At 41.1% G+C, this 25761-nt stretch overlaps 1 protein-coding gene across 9 annotated transcripts in view; it reads left to right on the top strand.

Moving 5' to 3' along the window:
* The window catches only part of abcc12 (ATP-binding cassette, sub-family C (CFTR/MRP), member 12), a 56916-nt gene that overhangs the window by 12678 nt on the left and 18477 nt on the right, over nt 1–25761 (top strand). For 2 of the 9 annotated variants that reach the window (XM_082513321.1, XM_082513313.1), the window contains exons 1-9: nt 944–1023; nt 5494–5546; nt 9614–9670; nt 9873–10024; nt 10171–10317; nt 10506–10653; nt 11745–11990; nt 23576–23749; nt 24699–24846. In XM_082513321.1, the coding sequence (XP_082369447.1) occupies nt 9620–9670; nt 9873–10024; nt 10171–10317; nt 10506–10653; nt 11745–11990; nt 23576–23749; nt 24699–24846 (1066 nt within the window). In that variant the 5' untranslated portion in view covers nt 944–1023; nt 5494–5546; nt 9614–9619. Of the gene's footprint in view, nt 1–59; nt 119–352; nt 390–943; nt 1024–4723; nt 4758–5493; nt 5567–5687; nt 7029–9613; nt 9671–9872; nt 10025–10170; nt 10318–10505; nt 10654–11744; nt 11991–23575; nt 23750–24698; nt 24847–25761 lie in introns of those variants that run through there. The other 7 variants (XM_082513318.1, XM_082513317.1, XM_082513315.1 and 4 more) reach the window with 7 other exon arrangements.

Genomic DNA, 25761 nt, shown 5'->3' with positions numbered 1-25761 from the left:
AGGAACTTGACCTGCTCCCTGAAAAAACAAAAACTCTAGAGAAAATACGCCTATAGAGCCCAGGAGGTGATTAGGAAGAATGAGAAAAGGAAAACTGCTTGACACTAGATGGATGTAGGTAGGTATCACGGGAAGAACATGTTCAAGCTGTCAGGTTAATATTTTCCTTACTTACCACAGGTAGCCAAATTTCACTGCGCAAATATTTCGACATCTGGTTTGCCTGAGACCTTATCAGAGAGGTTGGTCTGTCCTGTGACCCTTATGCCTCAGGACTGGACATCACAGGTGGGTTCAGATGAGGATTTCCTCAAACCAGCCTCCAGTTTTAGAAGCACAGTCAGTGCAGGGGGTGCATGTTTGGAGTTGTGTGTGTCCTAAATATTACGGTAAGAGAACTTAAGGCCCAATTTCAAAATAAAGGTGAAAGTGAAATTCTGGAATAGTCAGTTTATTCGCATTCTCAATTTATACAAAAGCTAGTAAACGACATTTCAAATGGCTATTATTTAAAAAAAATCCAAACTAACGCGATATTGAGAACTAATTCTGTGAGCCAGGTCTGGACTAGCTATCTGGCGTACGCCTGTGGGCCTGCCCAGGGCTATCATAATTTACCCCAAAAAGTATATTATAATTTCTTTTGCGACCGCGACGTACCATTGGTTGATTTTCTTGAAAGACATTGGGCTTATCGAACGAAATCTCTCAGCCCTCCTCGGTCTGTCCCTCCCTCCCCTTTTTAACCTAGGTTATCCATTTGGGACGATCTGGCCGGAGTTGGAGAGGAGTGGCATTTGGACAAATTTAAAAAAAAAAACAACAACAAAAAAATAAAACGCAATGGGGGTGCAGAAAATTCCGAGAAAAAAAGGGGGGAAAGCCTTCGAGTGAACGCAGCAAAATGTGCAAAACTTACTGATATGTTTGTCACCACAAGTTCTGCTGCCGCAGCTCGTGCGGGCCGGAGGAGGAGGTAGAATTAGCGATTCAGGGATATACGTCGGATGTGGAAGAGGCCAGGTTAGCCGAAATGTTAAAGAAGAGGGACGTTTCATGTAGGGAGTGCAAAGGGATGGTGTGTGTGTGTGTGTGTGAGCCCTTCTGAGAACAGGGGGGGTTGCCTACACGTAAGCTTGCAACAGTCGGAGTTAACAACGAAAATGTTTTGGAATGTGTGAAATAATAATAATAGTGAATTAAAACATAAAACGTAAAAAGGAAACACGTTAGAAGAACTAGAATTTATACAATTTTAGAATGATAAAAACTGATTAGAGACACGTCTTCACTGAATAGTAGCTTGGCCAAAAGTATGCAAATGCTCAACATAGAAAAGTATTACAAGACTTGTTTTATTCAGTCAGACTTAAAACATTCATATATTATTCGTCTAGAGAGTTATGTGTGTGTATGAGAGAGAGAATTGCTTTTACAGCCTTCATTTTTAAATAACGCTATGAGTAGATTTGGTGTCCAACTTACTGATATTTTAGCTTGCCATAAAATTACAGTTTGCAGGTGTTACAGCTTACAGTGAATATTGTCATGTAATATTAGTAAAATTTTGTTCTGGTGAAATGGATGATTTATCATTGGTAGGTTAACCAGAGAATTGTGACACTGTGGCCATCTGTCCAAACATGAATCCCTGAGTAGTGAAAGAGCATATCAATTTTTTAGCATGGTTACTCTCTTCCTTGTAGGCTGCTGCACTTTATTTTAATTTTTGAAATCACACAATGTGCACATATATCCTCTGGTATGTGATGTGCTTTCGCATATGGTATAAATAATCGTAGTGGGCCGCCATTGATGTTTTTAAGGAACCCCTTTTATTGTATGTAATGCACAGACACGCCAACAGAGGGCAGTAATATCCCTTCAACATACATTGTAAAATTACTATTACAACAATCCCACTTAATTTTACCATGGAGTTCACTTACTTGACTGCCATTGCTTATTTCTTTAAAAAAAAAAAATGCACCTATATCACAGTGTTACTAGAAAATAAACATTTTCTTTTTTGTTTTGAACTCACACAAAAAAGTACTGTGTTAATCTTAGACAAAACTATTATTCTTCATTACAGTTAAATGCTCGCCATCTTAACATAAGCATAGTATAGGCATGTTAAGTATATGATAACCCTTTTAAACTGAACACAGTCCAATCTTCCCTCTGAGATACTCAAACTTTTGTCTAGGCAGTGGTTTGGTTACCAAACTCCTTCTTGTGCAGCTTGGCTCAAAGCAATATACTCAGCCTCTGCAGTTGAAAGTGCAACTGTTGCTTGTTTCTTGCTAAGCCAACTAACTGCACCTCCTGCAAGTAGAAAGATGTTTCCAGTTGTAGAACGTCGATCATCCTGATCACCTGCCCAATCAGCATCTGAATACCCAACCAAGGTTCCTGTTTCTGTTCTTTGATATTTGAGTCCCAGGTTTAGAGTTCCTTTCAAATATCTCAGGATTCTTTTCACAGCTGTAAGGTGTGTAGTGTTTGGGTTTGCATTGAATCTTGACAACACACTCACTGCTTGCGCTATATCTGGTCGTGTGGCTATGGCAGAATACAATAAACTTCCAACCATTGACTGATACATGCTTGGGTTTGCAGGTTTACTGACATCATCACTCTTTCTTAATTTGACATTTGTGTCAGCTGGAGTTGCTACTGGATTGGCACTGTCCACTCCATACTTTTGTAGTATGTTTTCAATATACTGTCTCTGATGAAGCACAACATGGTTTTTGGCCTTGTCTTGGACCACTGAGATGCCCAGAATGTAGGATAGCTCACCCATGTCCTTCATTTTGTAGTGTTTCTTCAGAGTGTCCTTTAAGTTCTTCATGCTCTCTGCTGATTCTGTAATCAAAATCAGATCATCAATAGCCAATATTTCCAACTCCTGACCTGTTCTAACAAACACACACTGATCTGAAGTACTCTGTGTAAAACCAATGCTTTTCATGAACTCTGTAAAAGCTTTGCTCCAGCAACGTGGAGACTGCTTCAGTCCATATATTGACTTGTTTAGTTTGCACACTTGATGTTCCTGCCCAGGTTTGATGTAACCCTCTGGCTTCTCCATGTAGATTTCCTCTTCCAGGTGTCCATTCAAGAATGCAGTCACGACATCCATTTGATGCGCATTTAGATTGTTTTGCACAGCAAATGATAACAATGTACGAATTGAACCAAATCGTACAACTGGAGAGAATGTTTCATCATAGTCTGCACCATAAATCTGTGAATAGCCTTTGGCAACAAGTCTGCACTTGTATCTTTCCACTTGTCCATCACTGTGATGCTTAACTTTAAAGACCCATTTTGATCCAACTGCTTTGCGATCCTTTGGTAGCTCCACTAAATCCCATGTGCCATTTTCCAGCAGTGACTCATATTCCAAATCAGCTGCTTCTTTCCACTCCTTTGCATTTGGACTTGACATAGCCTCTTCCAGTGAATTTGGTTCTGTGACACAACAGATGTTCGCATAATGATTGTTGGAGCCAAGTCCAGGCCAATATTTTACTCAGTTACATCATGCCATAGTTAAGTATTTGTCATGATCTTTAAGTTTCTATTATAATCTTATAATATAATCTTATAATAGGCTGTGCTCCATAAATTAATCCTGCTTTGTTAGTCTGTTGTTGTTGTAAAGTGTTGATAGATGTCGTAAAGGGGGTGTATATTTGGCCCGCATGCGGAGGGGTGTGGGTAAAAGGTTAGGTAAGCAAGCAGGACATGGAGCAACAGTTTTCTGACCATCGCCGTTTTAATGTTATTTTTTGTTGTAACATAAAGGGAATGTAAACGGAGCTCCCACCAGAGGCATTTGTTTTGTACCTTTCGATTTGTATGGAGAATAAATGTTTTGCCCCTTTTTTCCTTCGCCTCGTTTTTGCTACCGGAAGGCATCCAAGCGACTTAACAAGAGCACGAGTCAGAAACTTTACGTCCTGCAGAAGCGGCAAAGAAGGACCGAAGGTTGCCGCTACAAGGATCAACTGTAGCTACATCAACAAACTCCTCTAATCCACATCTCTTTGGAGGTCTTCTGATCCGCTGATCTCCTTTTACAGCCTCACTGGTGACAGCCTCCTCAGTACTTGTTTGTCTTTCACCCGTGTGTAGTGTCACCTCATTCCCCAAACAGAGATCATTTTCACTTTGTTTACATTTAAACTCTGTTTCATTGAAGACCACATCTCGTCGAATCAGTATTTTTCCTTTTTCTTCATCCCACAGTCGGTAGCCTTTTGCATTGGTTGCATATCCCAGGAAACGAACTTTCACTGCCTTTTTTCCAGCTTCTTTCTCTCTGTGTCTAGAACATGAGCATAAGCAACACAACCAAATACTTTCATATGGCTAATGTCTGATTTTTTCCATACCATCTCTGATAGGGTGTTTCATTCTTTAAAGCACATGTTGGGAGCCTATTCTGTATGTAAGCTGCAGTAGCAACAGCTTCTGCCCAGAATGTGTTTGGCAACTTTGCATGTGACAGCATACTTCTAGCTGATTCCACTAGAGTTGTTTTTTCTCTCTGCAACACCATTTTGCAGTTTAATTAATCTACACTTGATTAATAACTACGGAAGAGGATTAGGGCCACTGGGGGAAAAAAGTCTTTCTTTTCTTCTTTTCCTGAATTCTGAGAAAAAAGTCAGAATTCTGGCTTTTTTCTCCGATTTTTTTTTTCCAGTGGCCCTAATCCTCTTCCGTAAATAACAAACAATAAAGTCAGTGCTAAACAATTTAAGAACTATTTTCTTCAAACTATTTTCATGAATGATATTATGCTATCATGACAGCCACCAACACAGCAGTTACCAGTGAGATTTATGAAGGTTGTACTGAATAATTAATGTCTTCACCTTTTCCGTATCCTGGCATGAAATGGTCTCTTTACTTTAATGTGGAGTCGGAAAGCACAGTATAAATATTTAACCTCTTAACATCAACTGTGTTCTCATCTATCTATTAATATCAAATGTTAATTTGCTTGACAAATCCAAATGGAAACTGTAATGAGCCACTCAGTTAAATGTGTGGCATTTGGAAGTGCTTGCTCACAGGGTGTCATTGGTTCCCTATCTGATATATTATAAAAACATGTTGAGATGACTTAGATAAGTCCACTTTATTGGAAGAAGAGGTATCTTGAATTTTATACCCACTCAACTGAATACCTTGATTTTACAATTTGTAGACTAACTAAACGCTAATATCCTTCAAACATGACACAGTTCCTCCAGCTGTATGAGGCTCCTCCCATGCAAATACATTAATTTTGACATGTAAAACTGATGCAATTCCCCTTTAATCCCACCATATGGCACAGTCAGGAATGTAATATGAAACAACTGGTGGCTGTTTGAGAAGGCACAGAATTTACTGTCCTATCTACCTGCAGATAAATGTTAGTAGTGGTATTATTAGCAAATGATATTTTCTTCTTTTCTTTTCTTCTTTTAGACATCACCAGTCCACACAGAGTCATCAGAAAGAGGGATACCTTGACATAAAAGGTTACCACTGAGCGTGGTTTGTATGTTCACATGGCCGTTTGTTTTGTGAGATTTATCAGAATAGTTGCATGCTTTCCCCAATACATTAAGTTAGAAGACAGAAAAACCTAAAATCTAGATTTTATTTGTTTAATTCTTCAGTGTAAGTTTGATTTAAGGATAATGACACACATATTGGTCTTTATCAGGTAGTTACTTTATAATGACACACTATTATGCATTAATAAGATATTAGGAAGTGCTTAATTCATCATTTATAAAGCATTAGTCGTCCTTAGTCTGTAGCTGTGGCTCAGGAGGTAGAGTAACTCATCTACTTAAAAAAGCGTGCTCGTAAGAATGGGTGAATGAGTCAAATTTTATAAAGCGGTTTGAGTGCTCAGGTAGAATAGAAGAGCACTACATAAGAACCAGTTCAATCCCCAGATATAAATATTTATTCTCCATTCACAGTCACATGTATAACATCTTCATGGTATCATTTAAAAAGTTTAAGAAAGTGATTAACAAAGTATTTAAATGCGCGCGCGCGCACACACACACACACACACACACACACACACACACACACACACACACACACACACACACACACACACACACACAGATAATTAAAATGAGTGATGCAAACATAGTCCACTTGAGGTTTGCAGAGAGAATGAGCAGTTGGGTAACTGGGTAATATAACGTTTAAGGTTTGTCATTTAAAATAAAATATGAATAAGGTCATGATAAAACATTAGTGAGGATTACTGGGATGTTTGAAAGTTCTTTAGTTCATTCCTGAGGTTCAGTGTTGCTCTGGTTTGTGTTAGTGAGCTTTTAGTGAGATGAGTCAGCATCCAGTCAGGTTCAATTCCAGAGTGCTCCTGAATTAGAAAGAACGGTGTCTGGTGAACACGGCTGAAATAAAAGAAGTATTGGATGGTCTCCTCCTCCTCATTCAGTCAAATTCAATAAAAACTCAGAATGGCACATCATACATCAATTGATGCATCAATTGATGTATAATTTTGAATGCATATGTGCAGTAGACATAATCAGGTGACCTCAATAAGTCACATGGTGAGCTATGGAGATGACATCAAAAGTTCACATGATGACCTATCGAGGTCACCTCACCCAATAACCTCTGCTGATAATGACCCATGCCTTTTTTCACACCTTGCTCCATGATGAGACATCACATGTATATCTGTATTGATACAGACTAAGGAGGAATAATGCTTTATAAATGAATTAAGCACTTACTAATACTTTACTAATGCCCAATAGCGTGTCATTATTATTAAGTGTTACCACTGATTTTAAATGATTTGTCATTGTGACTAAGCTGTCCAGTTAGAACGAAGAATGGCAGTCACCTCTAAACAGGCTAACCTTTGATCTCCATAAAGGTTATGCAAGGCAGAGTAAAATGCTGCTTCACTCACTGTCAGTGTTGACTAGCAGCAGTGTGTCTCCCTTGTTCTCCACACAGAGGTATTGTTCAGATTTTTTTTAGATTAATTTAATTCATTCATTCAGACAGGAAAAGTTTCACTGTGTTTACTGTAAATTAGTTTAGCTCAGTTTTGATCTTTTTAGTTTGTGCTTGTATTTTATGATTGTCAGTTTTCATTGATTGTGTTTTATAGTTAACTTCATTTTTAAGAAATCATTACCAAAATAAATTACAGTTACTATTAATATTCTTAATGTTTATTTATTAATAATTTAGTTAGGAATAGTTAGTGGGGTTTTTTTTATATGTTATTAGTTAGATGTTTCAAAAACAGCGCTGTAATCTGCATGTGCAGTCTTTAAGTTGATAAGATTTTAAGCTTAAACATATCTAAATGGTATAAATGAACTGATTCAACAACATGCCTCATTCACCCATTCACACACCTATTATGTATTTAAGTACTTTCTATCTAACATTCACACACATTCATACTCTGATGGATGCATCACAAAGCAACTTGGGGTTAGTATCTTGCCCAAGGATATTTGGCATGCAGACTGGAAAAGCCTTGGATCGAACTAATAACCATCTGATTAGTAGAGGACCTGTTGTATTCTGTGCAGATGATTTAGCTGAGAGGCAGGTATGAGGACACTGTTCATTCATTAACACTTTATATTCAGGTGTTAGTTATGGATGAACAGAATTCTTTATTCAGAAAAAAAAACTTGTTTTCTTCAGATTCAATATCGGTCCAAAATTTGGACATACTAACTAGCAGTTAACCATTCATATGACTGGTTAACCATTCATTAACTAAACCTTCAAATGAATGGTTAATTGGTACTGTACAAAACCTTTTAAAATTATGCTTTTTCCAGACCTCACCTCATGTTCTGATGAGTCAGTTTAAGTTTTAAGCAAGATTTAGTTTAACTATATTTAAAATGGGAAATTCTTGAAATGTGTCATCCATTAAAATAGATGTTAATAATTGATGAACTTGTCTTTAGCTGTCTGCTTCTACTGTTCACACATTGTTAGCTCCCCTGAGCCATGTGAGGGATTTTTGAATTTCTTTGTGGAAAAGGTGAATAATGCCAGGGCTCAGATGACACCACCTACTCTTTACCATTCAGCCCTTGTTCTTTGCTCTGTTGCTTTCTACCAGTTTGAGCCTGTAACTTTCTCTCTGTTTGCCATCTGAAGCCCTCAGGTTTCCCTATTGATGTTGCTCCACCTCAATTATTAGAGGTCATTTCTACTCTTGGTCTATCTGTTCTAGCTATTATTAATACCAGTTTTTTATCTGGTACTTTTCCTAAAACCTTTAAGCATGCTACAGCTCAACCTCTGCTTCAGAAAAATAGCCCGCCATTTTATCAAATTTTAGGCCTATTTGCAAGCTTACTCTTTTCTGTAAAATTCTGGAGAAAATTGCTTGTCAGTTGAAAACTTTTTAAATTGAAAAATAATGTCTTTGAGATTGCTTTTAAATCTCTGCATAGCACAGAATCTGCGTTGCATAGGGTTGTTAATGACATCCTCCTGGCTACAGATTCAGGATCATGTGATCTTGGTTCACCTAGACTTAACTGCTGCCTTTGACACAGTCTTTGGCAATATTTTACTATCTCGAATGGAACACTGGATAGGCATTTGTGGTACTGCTCTGCAGTGGTTAGAGAACCTTTGTTTAGACACGTAAGCAGCGAATTACAATAATCCAAGCGTGGCGAAATAAATGCATGTATATCTCAAGTTCAGAGCGAGATAAAATCGGGCTTAGCCTAGCCACATTTCTTAAATTATAAAAACAAGACCGAACCAGAGATTTCACATGCCCATCCAATGTGAGACTCGAGTCAAAGGTGACACCTAAATTCCTGATAGAGGATTTAACATAAAGTGAGAGAGGACCAAGGGCTTTCACTATCTGCGATAGAAACCTATCAGGGGCGCATACGGGGACTTCGGTTTTCCCCTCGTTGAGTTGGAGGAAATTTGCAGCCATCCAACGTTTGATCAAATCTAAGCAATCATTCAGACGCTGAAGCTTAGATAAATCCTCGGGCATAAAAGAAACGTACAACTGAATATCAGCATAACAATGATAAGAAATGTCCTCAAAAGAGCCCATTATATGCTGGAGGGGGAGAAGATAAATTAAAAACAATAAAGGCCCCAAGACTGACCCTTGAGGGACACCATAAGTAAGGGAGGTAGAGGATGACCTAAAATCGGAGACTGCCACAGAAAAGGATCGGTGATGGAGATAAGAGGAGAACCACTCTAATGCACTTCCAAATACACCAACCCATTTTTTCAGCCTTTCAATGATTCTTAAAAGGACATTCTAGCTTCATGGAGGATTTCAGCTGCTTACCAGTTCACAGCCTTTTTTGTTTTATTTTTGTTTCACAACACATTAAATGTTTTGAGTGAGTAACAGGTCTGGACTTAAGGCAGGGCAGTTTAAAACCAGCATTACATGTGTGATGTATTACAGCCTCCTGTTTCTGATTCTGGTAAATAATGCTCTTAAATTAGACATTTCTACTTGAATTATCATGTTGGTTAGTATCATTTCAACTTTGTGGTTTGGTCTCTTTTAACATAGAACAAAATGAAGAAAAAATATTCTCTGGAGGAGAATGGCACTCGAAGACTCTCCTTTGTAAGTACTAAACAAACAGCAAATTTACATGTTGCTTTTACTTCCTGACATCTTTTCCATCATCCACATCCTGCTTTCCTTTTAGATGCTTAGCTAATTTCAGACATTTAGCTATTGACTAAGGCACAACCTCAGTCTTTCATCCACTCTGCTTTTTTTACTGGTTGTCTTATACTTTCTTTTTGCTTTTTTGACTGTTTAGGCAGACGATGGTGTCCAGTGGCGAACTGGATCTGAGATCATCAATCCAGATGATCCTTGTGTGCACAGCTGTGAAAGGGATCACCCTTCCTCATTTAGAAAATATCAGCAGAGCTTGCAGATGCTCAAGCCCTTGCGTTTTTCCTCACCACAGTCAGTGTCAATATCAAACTTGATCGTTTAGATGAACTTAGATAATATTTGATGGCTAGTTATTTGTTTCCATATAAATACTTTATACTTGGAAATCTATTAATGCCCTCCTTTCACACAACATTTTATGTCTGCTTTATATTTAGGCCCCACCCTGTGGACAATGCAGGTTTCCTGTCCTTCATGACTTTTGCCTGGATGACCCCCTTGATGTGGTCCATTTTTAGGAATAAGCTGGACATCTCCGAGCTAAAGTTGTCTCCTTTTGATATTGCTGACACCAGTGCACAAAGGTCTTTTCTCTTCATATTATATTCAGATTTAAACACAACATATCCAAAAATCAGTCAGGGGGATCACAGTCAAAATCCAAAGACATAGTGACAGTTGGAAAAGTACTTGAAATTTACTAAGTACCTATAATATTTAAAAGAAAAACAGACTGCTGGGTGAGTAGGTCCTGATTGTAAGTGTCTGGCAGGTTTCAGAGACTCTGGGATGAAGAAGTGGCAAAGAGGGGTCTGGAAAAAGCCTCACTGGTTCGTGTGGCCTTTCACTTTCAACGAACCAGGCTGATTGTTTCTGTCATTATTGGTATTCTTGCCATGGTTTCAGCATTTTTGGGCCCGGTGAGTCATCATCTCTGTGTTTCATGTTCTTAGATATTAGAACATGAACAATCCCAGCTGTATACAGTGGAAACCAGTTTTGTCCAAAGGCATTTCTGCCATTTCTAAATGTCGCATCTGAGTAATTTAGAGAGGAACCATCTCATCAAGTCATCTGAAGGTGCACATAAGTAAAAAAAAACAAAGAAACAATGATTTTAATCTCAGATCTTGTGATGAAAGCACATTTTGTTCTGAAAAGTAGTACCTGAAAGTGTAGCAATATATAATAACTAATATGTACATCTGTGGTGAAGTTTACATACACTCATCAAGGGGATGAATGTCACGGTAATTCTGTGCCTCTTTTATTTTCTTTGAACTATTTCATTTTTCAGGGTGGAACTATTGTACAGCACACATCATTAATGACTTTAAAAATTGGGTGCGTAAGTTTGAAAACATTTCAGATTTTTTCAAATCCCCACAGGGTTAAAAGTATACCTACAAGCCTAAAAATATACTTACACTCATTTTTTGTTAAATTTCCCGAGCAATTTGCACCTCAGCTAGATGCTTTTGGTAGCCATCATCAAACTTCAATACTTTTCTTCACAGAACTAGTACAGTTCATTTAAATTGGTTGATTTTCTGGCACAGACCCAGATCATTGTCCTGTTGAAAAAAACAACTTTGTCCAAGTTTTTACCATGTATCTGTTAAGATGAAGTTGAAAAATTTGGAGATAGTCTGTACATTGTGCAGGGAAACAGCTTCATAGCATTATGCCTCCATTGCCTTGCTTGACAGCTGGTACAGTGTTCTTAGCTTTGAGAGTTTCTGCTTTACTCCTCTAAATGTATCTCTTGTTATTGTGGCCAAATAGCTCAGTCTTGCTCTTGTCTGACCGTGTAATTTGTTCATGGATGGCATTCGACTTGTCCATGTGGGCAGCTGCAAATTTCAGTCGAACCCGAATGTGTCGATTTTGCAGCAGGGTCTTCGTTCTTTCTCTGCACCCTCTCAGTCCATGGTGATATAAAATATGTAATTTGATCTTAAAGATTCATGTTATTTAAGTGTCACTAACCATTTTCCCCCTGTTCTTTCAGGCTGTACTGATCAGCATGATCTTAAATTATATTGAAAACCCAGAGGAGTCCGTGTCCAACACAGTGTCCTATGGTGTTGGTTTGTCCATTGGTCTGTTCACCACAGAATGTTGCAAAGCTCTCCTAATATCCTTGCTGTGGTCAATAAACCTGCGCACAGCAGTGAGACTGAAAGGGGCTTTCTCTACAGTGGCTTTTCAGAAAATCATATCGCTGCGGGTATACAGCGGTGTTTCAATGGGAGAGGTAAAGACTAGTTCTCACTTCTATGGCAAATGCAATATAGCCACATTTGTCTGAGAAAGTTTTAATGCTCTTGTAATTGATTCTAAAGTAATTTTATCCACTTGTACAATATTCTTACAGCTGATAGCCTACAGAGGCCAGTGTAACAAAAATATGCTAATGTCTTTTTTAGCAAAGATTTCATTTTTGCTTTAAAAAACTTTGACATTGCTTTCACCCACGCTGTAGTGGAACAAACTTGGATGTGGGGTGCTGTTTGTGTCCATGGTAGACATATTTTTTTTTTTTTTTATAAATGACATCAGAAACAGCAGTATGCGACATTACGTGATGGCAGAGCTTCAGTTCATCCTTTGTCATTTTTTTTTTTTTTTTTTTTAATAAATAGGACAGGGGGAATGAATGAGAGAAAGAGGGGGAGAGAAAGAAAGAAAACCAAAGGGGAGAAGAGACGGTGAGAAGGGGGGGGAAGAGAGAGAAAAAAAAAAAGAACTCCTGGGTCACCTGTATGGAGAAAAAAACAAACAAACAAAAAAAACAAACAGAGGAGACAGCAAACAACAAAGAGCAACATAATAATAGAGAAAACAAAGCACCATCACAATAAACTAGCTAGTCATAGATATCAATATTTACTAAATAATAAACGATATTGTGCAGCACGCAAGATAGACAGCGCACAGTGTGCTTTGAGGCAGCAGCCAAGAAAGCTTTAGTCCGCGTCTGTGAATACCCATGTGTGCATACCTGTGTGGATCAGCATGCTTGCATTCCAAAGGTTTCTCCATGTAATGATCTGCTAGGGAGTGTGGGGGGGCCACAGCCCCGTCCTCCAGGGTGTGAAGTGGGTATGGAGGAGATCAAAACTCCAGACATCCAGAGGCCCCCAGAATACAAGAGACCATGGAAGACCAACAGAGGGGCAGCCGCGCCACTGTTCCAGTAAGAGCTGAGGAGAGTCCCAGACGAGGGCTCGCCCAGCAGCCGCGGAGCAGAAGTCAGGGGGAGTTGCAGTGACGCGCCCGTGAGCTCCGCCGGCCCCCAGCTGTGCCTGAGTGACCGAGCCCCAGGCCGAGAGGCCGGGGGCACCCCACCTCCAAAGGGGCCCGAGCGAGCCCCAGGCCCCAGGCCCCGACAAGCGGCCGCCAAGGAGTGAGCCGGTGTGTACCCGGACGCCCACCCCCAGATACAAAGAACCACCAACACACCGACACCTGAGGAAGTCCGCCACCGGCAGGGGAAGTGGTGGTGGGTGGAGATAGGCCTCCAAACCTTGGAGGGCCTGAGGTGTCCCCAGAGAGGTGGCGTCTGATACCCAACCTGACATATAGACACAGACATACGGGCACACACAGACACAAACATCCATTCCCACCCTCATGCTCTCATATGCACTCACTCCACACTCAACCAACGTGGAGACAGACCTAAAGAGACGCTGTACACACAATCACACTCCCCAAGCGTACTCTACAAACCGGGTCTAGGTACCCTTGCCCCTGGAGGGGGGAATTGCACCCAGACCCAGGTGGTGTTACCCTTTTCCCTGCGGTGGGGAGAGGCAGACCACCCCGACTCCGCAGCAGCAGAGAGGCCCCACACCCCAGACCGCAGTCGGACGGCCAACTCCTCCTACTAGCCCTCCCGCTCCAGCAGGCCGCAGAGAATGGGGGTGGGAGAAGACTCCAAACCTCCCTCCACCCGCTCATTGTAGTGTTGATGCATATGTGTTCTAAGGTGCAATTAAAACCCAGGAGGGCATGGAGCTACCTGCCAAGGAGCAGCAGGTAAGCGCATAGTCCCTCCTGCTAGCCCTCAATGACTAAGTGTATTTAAAATTGAGAGGTGGGCAACGACGTCAGGGGTGAGGTATACACCCTGATGGTAATTTGGACTCCGTGATTGTGCCCACCCCCAAGATCCTATATGTATGTGTAATGAGAGTGTGAATAATGTGAATGTCTAAGTTGTGGGATAAAATTGAGGCAGAGGCAGCCAGAAGGGGACGGGGGGGGGGTAGCCTCCTCTGCACCCTGGTGACATACCCCCACTCCAAGGCCCTGCATGTGTGAGTGGTTGTGGAGGAGCGGGAAGAGGGAGGCAGCTGGAGATGGGGAGGGAAGGAAGGGAGGGGCAGGTAACCCCTCCCTGGGGCCAGCTCCCCCGCTGACCCCAGTAGGCACTCCCACCCTTCGCGACCCGCCAGGGAAGGGGGGCCCAGGCCCATCAGACCGGGGCCCAGTGCAGTAGCGCCCTCCGGCTCCACAGAGCCCTGGACAGTCCACCCAACCCCACCACAGAGAAAACTGCACCCACCCCACCATCCACACATCTTCCAGACTACATAAGACGGTAAACGCCCAGGCTGAGATCTTCCTCCACCTCTCCTGTATCTCCCCCTCCTGCAGAGAGTTCCTGAAGAGAAGAAAGCTCCTGCAAGATGTGACCATCCCCCCCACCAGTTGAAGAGCCCCCCAGGCGGCTCGACGCACCGGCGGCACCCTGCTCCAGGGCCGGGCCCCCATGCACCCACCCGCCCACAACCCCGGCAACACACCAACCAGGACCCAAGCCCCCGAGGCCCGGCCCGGGCCCCAGCCCAGAGACGGAGCGCCCCCAGAACCTCACGCCCATCCCGGACCCACCCAGGGGCAGCCAGGTTGCCAGGTCAGTAACCCACGTCCGTCAGCACAGACCCTCCCCTAGCCCCGCTGCACGCAGCCGCGAGGAAACAGTCACCTGAGAGCCAACAGAGCCCCCAACCGGACGTGACCGCTACCCCGGGTTGAGCCCCCCAAGGAAGATGCCTCCGGGGAACCCCCCGACGCCCTAAGCCTGTCCCTACCCCCTCACCAATCACAACAGTGAAGGCGGGACCAAACTATGACCCCCCACCCCCACTAGGTGATGGAGCTGATAAAAGGGGCCCAGAGCAATTGATGTAATGTGGTGGCAGAGGCTGTGTCAAGACTAATGTAATCTAATAGATAATTTCTATATTGGTTAGAATTAAGATTATTTTTATTTTTCCAGTTCATGAGGACTGTTTTCTTGGCTATGCATAGGGCGGTGAAGATCATATGGGCTATATTCTTTTCTGAAGTGACATTATCTAAGCTGCCCAGTAGACACACTAAGGGGGAAGTTGGAATGTTACATTTCAGACACTTCGATAAGTCTTCACATATCTCGCGCCAAAACTTTTGCACTGGTGGACAGAACCAAAGAGCGAGTATGTAATTGTCTGGTGTATTGCCTTGACAGTGTGAGCAGTTGTTGGAAGATGTAAAGCCCATCTTGAACATCCGATGACCTGTATAGTGCACTCTATGAAGTATTTTGTATTGTATTAATTGCAGACTGGGATTTTTAATTAATTTAAAAGTTTTTAAGCAAATCTGAGACCAGAAGTTTTGGTCTAGGTTGACTGATAAATCTGCTTCCCACTTTGCAGTAGGAAGGGATATTGATTCATCTAATTTAGAAAGTGTTCTGTATATTTTAGATAATAATTTGGGGGATTTAAGAGTAAGAAAATGTGCCGCACTTAGTGGTGTTTGTAATTCAACTTGACTGAGGTTAAATTTCTTTTTTACTATGGATTTAATTTGTTGATATTCTAAAAACCTTGTCTTGTTGATCCCATATTGTTCAACTAGTCTGTCAAATGGAATAAATTCTGTTCCCTCTAATATATGTTCTAAGTATTTAATTCCTTTACAACTCCATTCTGGGAAATTAATCATATTATTGTTTTGTAATATGTCAGGGTTATTCCAGATAGGTGTACGTTTGCATGGGATTAATGAAGACTCCGTTATTTTTAGAAACTCCCACCATGCTGTCAGAGAAAAGCTGATGTTGATACTTTTAAAGCATTCATGTCTTTTGATGTTTGAGCTAATAAATGGTAGGTCTGAAATCTCTAGATCCTTGCATAGTGCCTGTTCAACATCTAGCCAGGGCTCAACTAAGAAGGTATGTTTTAACCATTCTGAGATGAACTGAAGCCTGTTGGCTAAGAAGTATTGGTGAAAATTAGGCAGATCTAATCCTCCTCTATCCTTGGTTCTTTGTAGCGTTTTTAAGCTAATACGCGGGGGTTTATCTTTCCAAAGGAATTTGGAAATATATGAATCCAGAGATCTGAACCAATCTTGTGATGGTTTGTTAGGGATCATCAAAAATAAGTAATTTATTTTTGGCAAGATCATCATTTTTATAGTGGCGACCCTTCCCATGAGTGATATGGGTAAAGATTTCCATCTAGTCAGATCGCCTTCTACTTTCTTTAGAAGTGGGATGTGGTTTAGTTTAGTTAAGTCTGAAAGCTTAGGAGAGACATTAATACCTAAATATTTAATATTTCCGGATTGCAGTGGGGCAGAGGAAGAATTATGGAAGGAGCAGTTAATGGGGAGAACTGTAGATTTTGGCCAGTTAATTGAATAATCTGAAACTCTTGAAAACCAGTTTATTAAAGTAATTACCTCAGAGAGGTTGGTTTGTGTGTTTTGCAGAAAAAGCAACACATCATCCGCATAGAGACTGATTTTATGTTCTATGTTCTTACATTTTATGCCCTTAATTGTTGTAGCCTGTCTAAATGCTGCTGCTAGAGGTTCGATAAAAATTGCAAAAGGTGAAGGGGAGAGTGGGCATCCCTGTCTGGTGCCCCTCAGGAGACAGAAGCTGGAGGATGTCTGGTCATTTGTTCTGATACGAGCCGTTGGGGAATTGTATAATATTCTTATCCAGTTTATGAAAGAGTTTCCAAAACCAAATTTGTGTAAAGTTGCGAATAAAAATTTCCAATTAACTCTGTCAAATGCTTTTTCTGCATCTAGAGATAATATTATGGTTTCGATGTTTTTATCGTATGAGTAGTCTATTAAATTAAGTAATCTACGAGTGTTTGTTGAGGAGTGCCGACCTTTTATGAAACCAGTTTGGTCAGGATGAATTAAGAGGGGGGTCATTTTCTCTAATCTCTTTGAGAGAGCTTTGCAGATTATTTTAAGGTCTACATTTAAAAGAGAAATTGGACGATAGCTTGAGGGAAATAAAGGGTCTTTGCCTGGTTTTAGCAGGAGACTAATGTTGGCAGAATTCATATTTGGTGGTAGTCTGCCCTTTTCCTCGATTTCCTGCAACATGCTGTGGAATACTGGTGCCAAAATTGTCCAGAATTCTTTGTAGAATTCTGCAGGGAAGCCGTCTGGACCTGGAGCCTTATTATTGGGCATACTTATCAGGGCTTCCTGGAGTTCACTTGGCGTCAGTGGCGAATCCAGTTCCATTGCTTGACTGTCTAGTAATTTTGGAAGAGTTACGTTGTCAAGAAACAGATCAATTTCATTTTTAGATGGGTTTATTTGTGGTGAGTATAAAGTTTCATAGAAGTCCCTAAAAATGTTGTTTATTCTTCCAGGATCATATATTGTGTTCCCCGATAAATCTTTAGCAGCACATATAGTTATTTTTTCTTTCTTTATTTTTAGCTGGTTAGCTAGAAATCGACCTGATTTGTTACTGTGTTCAAAATTCTGCAAGCGAAGTCTTTGTATAAGGAATTGTGTTTTTTTATTAATAGTTTCATTTAATTCTAGTTTTGTTTTGCATATTTTGTTCAATGTTTCCTGATCTTGGTGGGACGCGTAGGCTTCTTCTAGTGATTTGATGTTTTTTTCTAATTCCTGAATATTTTTGTTTTCTTCTTTCTTTTTGTGTGATGAGAAAGAAATTATTTTACCTCTCATCACAGCTTTCCCTGCTTCCCATAGAACAGAAGCAGATATTCCGGGAGTGTCATTAAAGTCTAAATATGAAGTCCATTCCTTTTTAAAGTATTTAATAAAGTCTTCATCTTTAAGTAGTGATATATTAAATCTCCAGTTTTTACTTGGCGTAGTATTATTCTTGTGCATTAGTGTTAAAGATACAGGAGCATGATCGCTGACAGCTATAGGATGAATCTCAGTGTCTGAAATGTCACACAGCAGTGAGCTGCTGACCAAAAAATAATCCAGACGAGAGTAAGAGTGATGAACATGCGAGAAAAAAGTATATTCCTTACTGGTGGGGTGAAGAGAGCGCCATGCATCGCAAAGACCAAAGTCGTTCATATACTGTTTGATTATATTTGTGGACTGCCAATTACGCTGAGTTCCTGTTGTGTTGAGCCTATCCATTTCTTCATTTAGTCCAAGGTTGAGGTCACCGCCAAGAATGAGTGTGCAATCAAGGTGTTCAGAGAGTGCACTAAAAAAACCGTGGAAGAATGATGGTTCATCAACATTTGGACCATATATACTAACAATACATAGTTTTTTGTTCAATATTGATAGTTTAATAATTAGAAATCTACCCTCTGGATCTATAACTGTATCGAGTACTGTAAAATTAACATTTTTATGTATTGAAATTGCTACTCCCCGTTGTCTAGAATTATAACCGGCTGCAAACACATTAGGAAAGTCAAGTCAAGTCAAGTCAACTTTATTTGTCAATTCTGCCACATGTACAGGACATACACAGAATAGAAATTGCGTTACTCTCAAACCCTAGTGATTAGAAAAATGCAAATAAAATAATTAAAAAGTAAAAATTTAAATAAATTTAAATAAATACAATACAATTTTACGTATAACAAAAAAAAGCTATGCAATATACAATATACAATATTCAAGTAAGAAGGCATAGTGGTGCAAAATAGGCAAATAGTGCAAATGGGGATTTAGTAGTGTACGGTAAGAGATAGTGTAACAACAAAGGCTTATGAGGTCCAATGCTTAAGCAGTCCAATGCTCCACAAAGTGACTGGAGCAGGCCAGTGAGTGCGTCAGAGAGTGAGTGTGTGTGTGTGTGTGACAGAGTTCAGTGAGACCGTGGTGGAGAAGAGGGGAGAGGGGGGCAGAATCGGGAGGGAGTTTAGCTTCCTGACAGCCTGATGGATGAAGCTGTCCTTCAGTCTGCTGGTCCTGGCCTGGAGACTCCGCAGTCTCCTCCCTGACGGCAGCAGCTTGAAGAAGCTTTGCATTGGGTGCGTGGGATCAGCCGCTATGCAAAGGGCTTTTTTAGTGAGACGGGTGCTGTAAATGTCCTGGAGGGAGGGGAGAGAGACACCAATGATCCTCTCTGCAGCTCTCACTATGCGTTGGAGGGTTCTATGGCAGGACGCATTGCAGGCTCCAAACCACACAGTGATGCAGCTCGACAGGATGCTCTCGATGGTGCCTCTGTAGAAAGTGTGCATGATGGGGGCTGGAGCTCCTGCTCTTCTTAGTTTGCGGAGAAAGAAGAAAGAAGAGACGCTGCTGTGATTTCTTGGCCAGTGCTGTGGTGTTGTACGTCCAGGAGAGATCCTCTGTGATGTGCACACCCAAGAACTTGGTGCTGCTCACTCTCTCCACAGACGCTCCGTCAATGGTCAGAGGAGCATGTTGGGTGTGCATTCTCCTGAAGTCCACAACAATCTCCTTCGTCTTCTCCACATTCAGAGAGAAATTGTTGTCAGCACACCACGTGGCCAGGCGTCTCACCTCACTTCTGTAGTCGGTCTCATCCCTGTTGCTAATGAGACCCACCACCGTTGTGTCGTCCGCAAACTTGATGAAGAGGTTGGAGCTGTGTGATGGAGTGCAGTCATGGGTCAGCAGAGTGAAGAGGAGGGGGCTCAGCACACATCCCTGCGGGGCCCCCGTGTTTAAAATGATGGTGCTGGATGTATTACTGCCGACCCGTACTGCTTGAGGTCTTCCGGTGAGGAAATCCAACAGCCAGTTGCACAGTGAGGTGTTGAGCCCCAGCTGGACCAGTTTTTGAGTGAGCTGTTGGGGGATTATAGTGTTGAATGCAGAACTGAAGTCTATGAACAGCATTCGAACATATGAATCTTTTTTGTCCAGGTGTGTGAGTGCTGAGTGGAGTGCAGTGGAGATGGCATCATCGGTTGAGCGATTGGGCCGATACGCAAACTGGAAGGGATCCAGGGAGGGGGGCAGGACAGTCTTGATGTGCTGCATGACTAGTCGTTCGAAGCACTTCATCAGGATGGGAGTAAGTGCAACAGGACGGTAGTCATTAAAGCAGGAGGGAGATGACTTTTTTGGAACCGGAATGATTGTGGTGGCTTTAAAACATGTGGGGACGACAGCCTGGATGAGTGATATGTTGAAGATGTCAGTGAAGACATCAGTGAGTTCCACTGCACAGTCTCTCAGTACACGACCAGGAATGTTGTCAGGACCCGGAGCTTTACGTGCATTGATCCTGCTGAGGGATCTCCTCACGCTGTCCGGGGACAGAGTCATCACCTGGTCACCAGGAGGGGGTGGGGTCTTCTGTGCAGTGGTGCTGTTTCGGACTTCAAAGCGAGCAAAGAAAGTGTTCAGCTCGTTCAGCAGGGGGATAGTACTGTCACAAGTCTGTGGTGGGGGCTTGTAATCTGTGATGGTCTGAATGCCCCGCCACAGGCTCCGTGAGTCTCTGCTGTCTTTGAAGTGATGGGATATTTTCTTGGAGTACTGTCTCTTAGCCTCTCTGATGCCACGGGAAAGGTTGGCCCTAGCTGTCCTCAGGCTTGCCTCGTCTCCATCTCTGAAGGCAACATTCCGAGCTTTCAGCAGCCTGTAGACCTCTCCTGTCATCCATGGTTTTTGATTGGCCCGGACAGTTATGGTTTTCATGACTGTTACATCCTCAATGCACTTGTTGATGTAGGCTGTAACAGTCTCTGCGTACTCCTGGAGGTCAGTGGTGTTGTTGTAGGTGGCAGCCTGCTTAAACATGTTCCAGTCTGTGGTGTTAAAGCAGTCCTGTAAAGCCTCTGAAGACCCTTCTGGCCACACTTGTATCTGCTTACGAACCGGTTTGGTGGCTTTAACGAGCGGTCTGTAAGCAGGCATTAGCATGACAGTGATGTGGTCTGAGGCGCCGAGGTGGGGGAGGGGAAAAGCTTTGTAAGCTCCTCTCTGGGTGGTGTAAACAAAGTCCTCAGGTGTTTTAAGTTCATTTAAACCTGTGACAGGTTTGTGAGTTTCTTGTAATAAAACAACATCTGCCTGTAGTTTTTTAAGCTGGTTAAATATTTTTAACCTCTTTCCTCTGGTGCCAGCTCCATTTACATTCCATGTGACAAACCTCAGCATGCCCTTAATTGTGCGTGTATGTCTAATGATGTATGCTGGGTGTTTCGTTTAGACAGGTGGAGAGAATATGGAAACATCCCTTGTTTGTAAATAGAAAGAGAAAAAGAAGTGTGGTGAGAGACTCCATAAGTCTGACTATGTGTGTGAATATTCACTAATATGAACAAGCGTGGCTTGCTTATGTGTCCTGCAAGTCTGTGCGTGCTGTGAGGCTGTTGTGAATGTGCTGCCGTTGAGCTGATGTGTTTGCGTGATCGTGTTGTGAAAATATGGAGAAATAGAGGTTGTTGTTTGTAGGTGAGTGGGGAAGTAGGTGACCACAGCAGTGAAAGACAAGAGAAAGAAAGAAACCACATGAACTGTGAGCGACAACAAAAAAAAAGAAACGAAACGGAAACATTCCAATTAAAGCAATGACGGAGGGTGACGGTGTTATATCTGCTATGACATCATATTGATATTACTAGCTTAAACTCATGTTAAAGGAGAGAGTGTGAATGAATAAGAAAAGAGTGTAGCGGGTTCTTATCTGGAGTGCAGTCAGTATAACCACGGTGTGGTGCCGAGGTCGCGGTAAAGCTGTCCATCCACGTAGAGCCGGTCCACGGCGATGACAGCACGGGAGCCTTTCTGGATGAAGCTACGTCGAACTGGGAACAGGATCTTGCGTCGTTCCAGGATCTCTTTGGGGAACTGGTCGTTCACGCTGAAGTCCGTTCCTTTCAGCTCTCTGCCGCGACTCTTCACCTGTTCCTTCTGTTTGAATTGACTGAATTTGGCCACAATAGGCCGTGGTCTCCCGGTCCGCGACCGCGCGCCCCCCAAGCGATGTACTCTATCGAAGTCGATGTTCTTTACGGTGTCCTCCGGCAGCTTCAGGTGGATTTTAATGAAGTTTTTCACCGTTGCCTCTGCGTCCTCTCCGGCAGTTTCTGGAATACCAGAAAACACAAGATTATCTCTCATGCTACGGGCTTGTAGATCGATAACGGACTCTTTTATTTTTTTATTTTCAATGTTTAGCTGGGTCACGTTATCGGTGAGAGATTTAACCGACTCCCGTAGCGTGGCATTTTCAGCGGCAAGCGTTTCCACCTGCCGCTGGCTGAATTCCAGGGATTCTCTCAGAGATTTAAATTCCCGGTGTAAAATCTCCACCAGGGACAGCCTCGCATCGAAACTGGACAATCGCTTGTCGATTGACTCCAGGATTTCTGCGATGTCTTTGCCGGTGTTGTGCCAAAAAGTGATTGTCTGCCAAAAACTGATTTCCGGTATTTGCCAAAAACTGATTGCTCATATTTAAACTGCTATAAGTAACTTGATGGCCTATAATATGTGAAACATATGTCAAATGCATCCCTCATGGATGACACAAAGTCATATTGAGCCACAAACAACATTCGTGTAACAAGGTAGAAGCCGCAATCAGTTTTTGGCAGCGACTTTTATAGAACCTTTATTTATGCAGTTAAAAAAATCTCATTAACATTAAAAATGTCTTTTGTAAGAGTAAGACAGCAGAAATGGCAGCAAATATTACAATAGTTCAGTAAAAAATATTGTAAGTGGGGGAAAAGGACCGGATTGGTTATAATGTGAGTACAATAACACAGAGTTATAAAGATACTTGAAAAAACAGATAATCTTTTAATTCTATATATAACCCCTTTGTAAACGCTGTTCACCGAAGTCTATTTACCAACATACGTAAAGATATTACACATAAAAAATACACGGAAACATTGGAAATCACTTTTTGGCAGGCAATCACTTTTTGGCACAACACCGGGGCAGGCGATGTTGTACCGGGGGAGTCTGCCTGGCGACTTCTCTTCGATGACGGCGTCTCGATTTTGGCCGGGGAAGATGCACTCTGGGCCTTATGCATTACTAAATCTTGAAAACAGCGGTCGATGTAATCTTGGAGAGCGTCTAAACTCTCCCCGTTGTCCTCCAGGGTGTTAGAGATGATAAAACAGATGTTGTTAGTTATATGACAATTGATTAGTATATTTGGTAATACTGAAGCTTGGAAAACCTTTGTTAAACTCTATGCTACCATTTGCTTTTTCTCCGCCAAAATCTCCGGCGTCTGACGTCACCTACAACATCACTTCCGTCACTTACCGTCCATGGTAGACATTAGTGGACCAGATGTAATGTCTGCTATCTGTGAACATGAAAAGCAACCCTTGTTTGTCTTTGTTGCTATATTCTATCTTGAATGAGCATGCTTTATATTTTGACGTGTATACATATGTTTTACATGTTTTTAATATCTCATGTATTCTTCTTTCTATCCCTCCATAATGTATTATAAATTATCTTGTGAGTCAATAGTGCTACAAATAATTTGAACTTGTTTTGACATAAAAGAAATTTGTTTTGATGCAATTCCTAATTAACTTTTCTTCATATCTTTCTGCTGTCTAGATGATTAACATTTTGACCAGTGATGGCCAGAGAATGTTCGAGGCTGTAGTGTTTGGGAGCTTTCTGCTGTCTAGCACAGTGCTCTATGTTTTGTGTATTGTCTACATATGCTACATCCTGGGCTACACCGCACTGACTGGAATCTTCACATACCTGATTTTTGTCCCTGTACAGGTCTGTGTATATTTCACATAAATCTGACATATCTTTACATTAGAAGCTGTGAAAATAAAGTTGGTTCTTATTTTAACTGAAAATAGTGGAAAGTTAGCAAATCCAAATTTTGGAAATTGTATGCTTATATGCTATATTTTCAAATTTGATGTTAGGAACAGAAATGATTTTAACCTTAATGTTGTAAAGAATTTGTATATTCCTGGGAGCTGTTTTGCTCAGGACAATATGTTCTTGTAGAATTTCCCACTACAATTCTGACCCAGGAAAAGGGAAAAACAAGGGCTCAATTAAAAGTCCTAATGTACTGCCTAGGGGAAAGCTTTTGCACCTTGTGCATAGTGATAGTGTAGACAGGCAAAATTACATAAATTACATCATTGTTCAAAAATGTTTGGCCTATTTTGTGGCTAGGGTCCTGGAAGAGGTTCCCTGTGGAGACTCCATAGTTCTTTAGGAAGCTTGATCAGGGGGGAGGTGTTTGCGAGAATGCAAATAGTTTGTTTTTATGCCAGCAACTCTTTTTTGCTAGCATAAAATTCTTAATATCTAAAACTTAATACTGACCAATAATGAAATATAAGTATGTGTTTAATATGAGCTAATGAAAAATAATGGCAAATACTAATGTTGCAAAAACCAGACAAACAAAAATAATAAAAAAAAACAAAACAAAACAAAAAAACTGCACAAATGAGGTTTGTAACAATAATATAATAATAACAATAAGAATAAGAATAAGAACAATAAGAACAAAATATTATATCACAAAAAATTGAGGCATATAGAACGGTATGTTTTACCTTTCTATAAACTCATTTCCTTGTTTAGTAAGCTGCTAAGATAGCAAAACTGATTTTTCTGTGTTTTTCTTATATTATCCCAAATATATTACTTTGTAAGTGACTAAAGTTAATAAGAAGCAATGTATTTTTCTTGATTTTTGTAGATTTTCTTGGCCAAGCTCATAAATAAATTCAGATGGAAGTCCTTATTGATAACTGACAGCAGAGTTCGCACGATGAATGAGATTCTCAACAGTATAAAGCTAATCAAGATGTACGCGTGGGAAGATTCTTTTGAGAAGACGATTACAGGTATGTCAAGCTGTTTCATGTTGATATTTTTTAAATCAGTATGTCAAATATCAAGGAAATATTCATACACACCAATTTGTTTAAAAACAAAATCAGCAAACATATAGTCACAATGGTATGTATGGGCATCCTTATGTACAGTTGTGATCAGAAGTCCAGATGCTTTTGGTCACCATCATCAAGCCTAGCCGCAAGAGGGTTGAGGTTAGGGCTTTAAGCTTCTGGACTGGTCTTCTAAATGTTAGTCTAATTTATCCATTGCAAAACCAATTTTGTGCCAAAGTGGAAGAATTTGGAGGTACCACTGGCCACAAAATAACCCCAGGCAACGATGCTTTACAGCTCGTACTATTATCTTAGGTTTGAAAGCCTCATCTTTACTTCTCTAAGCGTATCTCTTATCACCATGGACAAATAACTCAATCTTTGTCTTGTCTGACCATAAAACCTTTTTTCCAGAGGGCATTTGGCTTTTCCATGTGCAAATTTCAGTCAAGTCTGAAGGTGTCGATTTTGAAGCAGGGGCTTCTTTCTTGGTTGGCAGCCTCTCAGTCCATGAAGCTATAACTCACTTCACTGTGAAAACTGATGTCGATGTTCTTGTACTTAGAATTGTTTGAAATGATGATCTTGGAATCTGCATCTTGTGTAAATCAATACTTCTCTTTCTGAGATCTTCACTGAGTTCTTTCTCTTCCCCATTGTTCTGAGTATTGGTCCGTCCAATGATTGTTGTTAATGAAATCCTTTTTATGCTGGCAAAAAGAACCTAAAAGTTGCCATTAATCATTATCACTAACGAGATAATAATAGGTTTTGGTCCAGTCAAGTGAAAACACATTGTAGAACCATCAACACCGTCATTACATCCCAAAGACAGAACTGTTTAAAGAAATAGTTAAAGCCCTAAATTAC

The sequence above is a fragment of the Aulonocara stuartgranti genome, assembly GCF_965226115.1.
Source record: "Aulonocara stuartgranti genome assembly, chromosome: 1".
NCBI classification, from domain to species: domain Eukaryota; kingdom Metazoa; phylum Chordata; class Actinopteri; order Cichliformes; family Cichlidae; genus Aulonocara; species Aulonocara stuartgranti.
Note: the sequence above shows the minus strand (reverse complement) of the source record. Positions and strands in the feature narration are given on the sequence as shown.